The sequence below is a fragment of the Protopterus annectens genome, chromosome 5.part0 (genome assembly GCF_019279795.1).
Source record: "Protopterus annectens isolate FY-2018-M chromosome 5.part0, PAN1.0, whole genome shotgun sequence".
In the NCBI taxonomy this organism is placed as follows: Eukaryota; Metazoa; Chordata; order Ceratodontiformes; family Protopteridae; genus Protopterus; species Protopterus annectens.
Genome location: NC_056735.1, coordinates 1,180,899,330 through 1,180,905,329, shown reverse-complemented (window position 1 = coordinate 1,180,905,329; position 6,000 = coordinate 1,180,899,330). Strand labels below are relative to the sequence as shown.

The window sequence follows — 6,000 nt, the reverse complement described above, 5'->3', positions numbered from 1 at the left end:
TTTCACATTATTTAGATGTACAAATTAAGAGGGTTATAGAAGATGGCAGTATTTCTACAAATGTTTATAGAAAAGAATGTTATGTACCTTCTTACCTGCACAGAGATAGTGTGCATCCGGGACATATATTCCCTAATGTTATGAAAGGACAAATGTTACGTGCCTCAAGGCTAACAGCTGATGATACAGATTTTGAAGAGAGCTTGGTAAAACTCACTAAAGATTTTGAACATAGGGGTTATAGTAGTACTGAGGTTCATAAAACAAGTGAAGCAATCAGGAAGGAGAGGAAGGTAAACCTTATTTTTCCTCACCCCAGAGAAGAAATATTTCAAACTGTAGATCTAGAGACAGAAATTTTTTTTTTTAATTTAGCATACAGTAGTAAAGTCGATCTCTTTAAAAATATAGTTAGTAAACATTGGCATGTTTTGGAAACTGATGAAAATACAGCTGGAATTCTTAGAACTAAGCCCTCTTTTGTTTACAGGAATAAAAAGAATTGTTAACAAGACAGTTATGTTACCCTAAACATGAAGTGCAAGAGATGAACTACATACTGACAGGCACTAAGAGATGTGGTGCTTGTAATTTTTGTACTAGTATAAATGAAGATCCGAGCTTTATATATCCTGAATCTGGGTATAAATTTCTGTTTAATGTTAAAGCAGATAACACCAAAAATCTAGTATATTTAGCTAAATGTATGACATGTAGGAAATTTTATGTTGGTAAGACCAACAGATGTCTCCGTGAACAGATAAGAGACCATTTATATTGTATTAGTAAAAGATTAGAGTACAGTGCACTTGCTAAACATGTAGCACCGGAAGCAGATCAGCATAAATTTGCTTTTCAGGTATTGGAGGTCACCAGGACTGATATGAGACTAGGTGATATTATTATTAATACTGAACGCAATGAAACTAGAAGGATTCTTAGACTCAGAGTGCATAAAGGCACAAGTCTAAATTATGTAGTCCCCCGAAACCAGAATTAAAGAACAGAGGTTTGAGAAAGTAATTTATATAATATTTATACCACATTAGTTAATATAACATATAAATATATCTAGATTTTCAGATCATTCAGTGTACAGTTGGATTTTTTTAATAGATTTTATGTATCTTGTTTATACACGTTTTTTATGAAGGATGCTTTTTTACTGTGGTTGTCTTTTTAAATAGCTCTCTTCCAGAGCACATTTACTACTTTTTATATATTACATGACTAATTATTGTTAATTGATGGAGTATTTAAACCTGTGGTTTTATGGTCTTTTTGTGATCTGAAGAAGCAGTTGTTTAAATTGTGAAAGCGCTCATCTCTTTTTTATTAAACTGTTTGACTACATTGGATTTGGAATTTCGTCTTTAATCAGCTATGGAACTGCACTTTGCTTGCTTTTTACACACACACACACACACACATATATATATATATATATATATATATATATATATATATATATATATATATACATACACACGCCTATCAATTTAGCTATCTATAGACAGAGAGAGAGAGAGAGAGAGAGAGAGAGAGAGAGAAAATTGATTGTTTTTAAGAGTAGGTTTATGTATTTTAGCATGTAGATATAATTTCACTTGTTTTATTCAGTCCTTTTTTTTTCCTTTTAATGTTTTACATTATTTGCTTCATCTTCCTGTCTGCAGTTGTTGACTTAGTGTCTGTGGAATCTGTGGAGTTAAATTTATGCTATGACCTTATTCAAGAGGTTATTTTTTGAATTTTGGGATTCTTTCTCCTGTCCCCAGCCAAGTAATGTACTTAAATTTGATTATTTTTATTATTATTTTTTTTGTTTCTTTTGTAAAATATGTTTAGTGTCTGTAAGAATTCTGATTTGTTTTATTTTATTTAACCGTATTTTATATTTTTATGCATATTTAGTGAAGTAATGAATGTGAGTTGGGACTGTGTGTTTCTGGTGTTTGATGTTTTTTTTAACTGAATTTTTCTCTCGCCCTCTTTTTTTCCCTTTTTTGTTTCACATATTTTTGTTTTTAGTATGTTCCCCCTGCTAAATGATTTTTCAAGATGGTGGCATTTTTTTCTGTGAGGATTCTGAGTGGATGCTTCAGTGATACTTTACTGCCGTTTATCTTTCTGGGAAAGATCTTGTTTTTAGAGGATTTATGCAGAAGCAATTAGGTACATGTGGCATGCTTACAGAAGTTTCCTCAGATGACCAAATGTCTTGTTAAGTGACTTGGCCAAATGTTCTGTGGCATGAAAGCTGAGAATGACAGGCTTAATATATCTCTATATAAAGTATGCACTTTAGAAATATGACTGGTATAAATGTATGCAGGTAGTATATGCATTTTTATGAGCTTCACTTCATCGTCCATACATACATGTTTGATGACCATTGCACCTTGACCATCATGATAGTGATGGGTATTTAATGTATATCATCAAGAGACGAGTTATTTGAACACAGATTGTCTTCATTTTACTAAACTGAACTGATTTGCTTTTTCATGAACACTGTCAATCAGTCTAAAATGACCTTCAGTGAGTGATGATGAAGATTTCCCTGACAATGTACTCTCATATGGATCTGGCTAGCAGTATTCTTTAATAACAGAGCAATTTCTTGCTTGCAAAATGTTTTTTTCATCATTCAGAATGCTTTTTCTTATTTTAAGACTGCTTTGTTGTTCTTCAAGATGTTTGAAGTTGGGACTGAGTTTAATCAATCACTTCTGTATTTTAGGGTACATTCCGTTCCCTGGGAGTGCAGGTGCCCTCCCACTTCAGACCAGGTGACCTTCATCTGCCAGCATGGCAGGAGCATCTGTGAAGGTGGCCGTAAGGGTTCGTCCCTTCAATTCAAGGGAGATCAGCAAGGAATCCAAGTGTATCATTCAGATGTCAGGTGCAACAACAAGTGAGTGCTGATCTGTTATACTCCTCATGTTATTGGAAAAATAAGAACGTTGTAACAGTCGCTATTGTGCATATTACCAGCATGGAAATGCGTTTCTTGTCTCTTGCTCAGATGATGGCTTCTTTAATTGGTAGAGATGAAGAAATCAAATCATTCCATCACTAATGCAGCAGTACTTAAAACTGTGTGGCGTAGCATGCTACAATAAAGTAACCTTCCTTAGGTGGACTGCTAAGTCGTAACAAAAGCTGAATGGTTTCCTTCAGCAGAGAGGTGGTTACTTTGTCAGGTGCTCTTTTTAGGCTTTAATGTTGCTGTGTGCTGTGCCTCTTTTTAATTGTTGATGGAGTAATGGAAGTTAAAAACATTTCATAGTTAAATCTATGTAGGTAAGTTAGTTCTGATTTTGTATTGTATTGCACATTCCCTTGGTAGTAAGTGATGCACTTTGCAGAGGTACAATAACAAATGGGTGAAAACAATTGAATTTCTTTGGATGGCATTTTTTTTTAGCTGTATGTATATATGCATACATACAGAAGCACAGCAAGGGTGGGGGTGGAGGGGACAGTCACCCAGGGCACAGGGTGTGGAGACAAGTTAGGGAGAACAGTTCCTGTATTTTTTCATAGGTTGGTGCTTGGCTAATTGCCCTTGTGGGCCATTTTAAGCCTAGCCATTTACCTCATGCAAGAATCAAACCCTGCACCTTGTGCCTGTAAGGCAAATACCTTGACCATTATGCCAACCTCCCACAATTTGTTCTAGCATTTCTGAATGTCGATACAAAAAGGCAGTTAAATGCTTCAATGCTCCTTGTGTGATAAGCTGCTGTAGCATGCTGTTTGCAATCAGCTTGCTACAGTTCAAAAGAAGAAATACGAAGTCTTTTTTTTTTTATTTTTATAAAATAATTATTGCCAGTGAACTGTGATTTTATGAAATGGTGAGTGATAAATTTGAATATATTCTTTAGTACTGATAGAAGAAAATCTGTCTGTGCTGATTTAATGTGAAAGAAATATAACAAGTGGCTATATTTTTATTCCACTAAGTCATTTCTAGATCATTAATTCGTTATAACACAAATTTTCTTGTATTACTTAGCTGGTTTCTGTGTTTTTCCCATGTATATCAGGTCCGATAGCCTTTAACTGGTTCTTAGCCGCAAACTTGAAAGTTTTTTATTTTTCACCCTTTTTTTTACCTGTTTGCTTCAGGTTTAATTCTGGAAAGTGCAAAGCAGAAAACAGTGACCACAGTGAAGGTGTTTAGTCATGTGAATGAATAAAATTATCTGAAGTAACTTGGCTGAGATGCAACATGTAGTATTTACAAGAAATATTCAGCAAACCTGAAGTTTGCCCACTGATTGTTGTGTATGTGGGTATTCTGCGGTCATTTAAAATATTGAAGAATGCTTTGCAATCATTTAATCAAGCTGTTTGCATCATAAGTTCCCAGCTAGATGCGTTGCTGTCAACAGAGCTGAAAAAAAGAAAGCAGTTCTGTAAGCTGATAGTGTTCAAGGAGGCAGGGAACCACATGACTACACTGCAGTCATGTTTCTGCAGATGAAGCAAAACATGGTTCTATTCCTGGAGCTAAATAAAAGAAAGCATCCTGAAATATAGCACTGACAATAAGATGGTGCCTCTCATAAAGGGCTGTCAGGGATAAGGTAGAACACCGCAACTCACAACCTCCTCCCACCTTTTTCTTTGGCTGCACTTTGAGTCTTCCCATCTCTAAAGAGAACTAGTTAATTATGAATAGGGTGTTGCTGCTGATGGTGTAAAATATTTACAAGTAACCTATATTTAGGGAAATGGCAATGTGCTGTTAGAAACTGCCATCCCTCTCTACAGCAGACGAGTGAGTTTCTAATGCACACTGGTGCCATCTGAGAATGTATAAAGTGTGTGTTTTCTCTTGAGATAAGTTTAATGTTTTATGCTTACAAACAGTATGTATTAGTAGAATTTGGATAGCCTGCTTTTGAGTCTGGACATTTGCTGTTTTCTAGCTTCCTCTCTTTTATCAAGAAAATAATTGCATGCACAGTTTATGTCCCCGCCCATTTCAATACTATCCTTCACTACCATATCTACTAAACAACATCTCTGCTTTTGTATTTACAAGTACTCTTTTGTAATATTTTCTGTATCTGTAACTATTTGCTGGATTTCTCCCTGGGTCTCTTCTGAAACAGGCAATGTGCCCAGTCAAAATTTCCCAGTAAACAAAAGCAAATAAATATTTTTAAAAACTCTTATAATCTCATAAATAGCAGCATGTGATGTATCAGCACTGTATTTAACCAGTATGGTACAAAGGTATGAAGTTCATTATAGATTCATCTATGTTTCTTATGGTAGTGGCATAAAGTGCAACCCATGACACATGCTAAGTCCCCTATAACTCCTACCATAGACAACTGATTTAAATTATACATTGTTTTCAGGCATAATTTATAGTGAGACTGAGCATCATACAGATGCTTTAGAATAATACTAAGCTGAGCTGTACAGATCTGTAAAACTTTCAGCTCATTAACATAAAATGCAGAGCCCTCTCCAAACACATATACATGTGCATGTACACACACACACACACACACACACACACACACACACACACACACACACACACACACACACATACATGTGCATGCACACACACACACACACACGTGCATGCACACACACACACACACACACACACACACACACACACACACACACACACACACATGTGCATGCACACACACACACACACACATACATGTGCATGCACACACACACACATACATGTGCATGCACACACACACACTTATACATGTGCATGCACACACACACATTTACATGCGCATGCACACACACACATTTACATGCACATGCACACACGCACATATACATGCGCATGCACACACACACACATACATGCGCATGCACACACACACATATACATGTGCATGCACATATACACATATACATGTGCATGCACACATACACACACACACACACACATTCACATGCGCACACACACGTGCGCATGCATGTACGTGCACACACATGTGCACA

At 36.0% G+C, this 6,000-nt stretch overlaps 1 protein-coding gene across 18 annotated transcripts in view; it reads left to right on the top strand.

Annotated features, from left to right (window-relative positions):
* KIF1A (kinesin family member 1A) overlaps positions 1 to 6,000 on the top strand; it is a 2,189,582-nt gene that overhangs the window by 229,886 nt on the left and 1,953,696 nt on the right. For all 18 annotated transcript variants that reach the window (XM_044071047.1, XM_044071036.1, XM_044071035.1 and 15 more), the window contains exon 2: positions 2,744 to 2,917. In XM_044071047.1, the coding sequence (XP_043926982.1) occupies positions 2,812 to 2,917 (106 nt within the window). In that variant the 5' untranslated portion in view covers positions 2,744 to 2,811. The remainder of the gene's footprint in view (positions 1 to 2,743; positions 2,918 to 6,000) is intronic.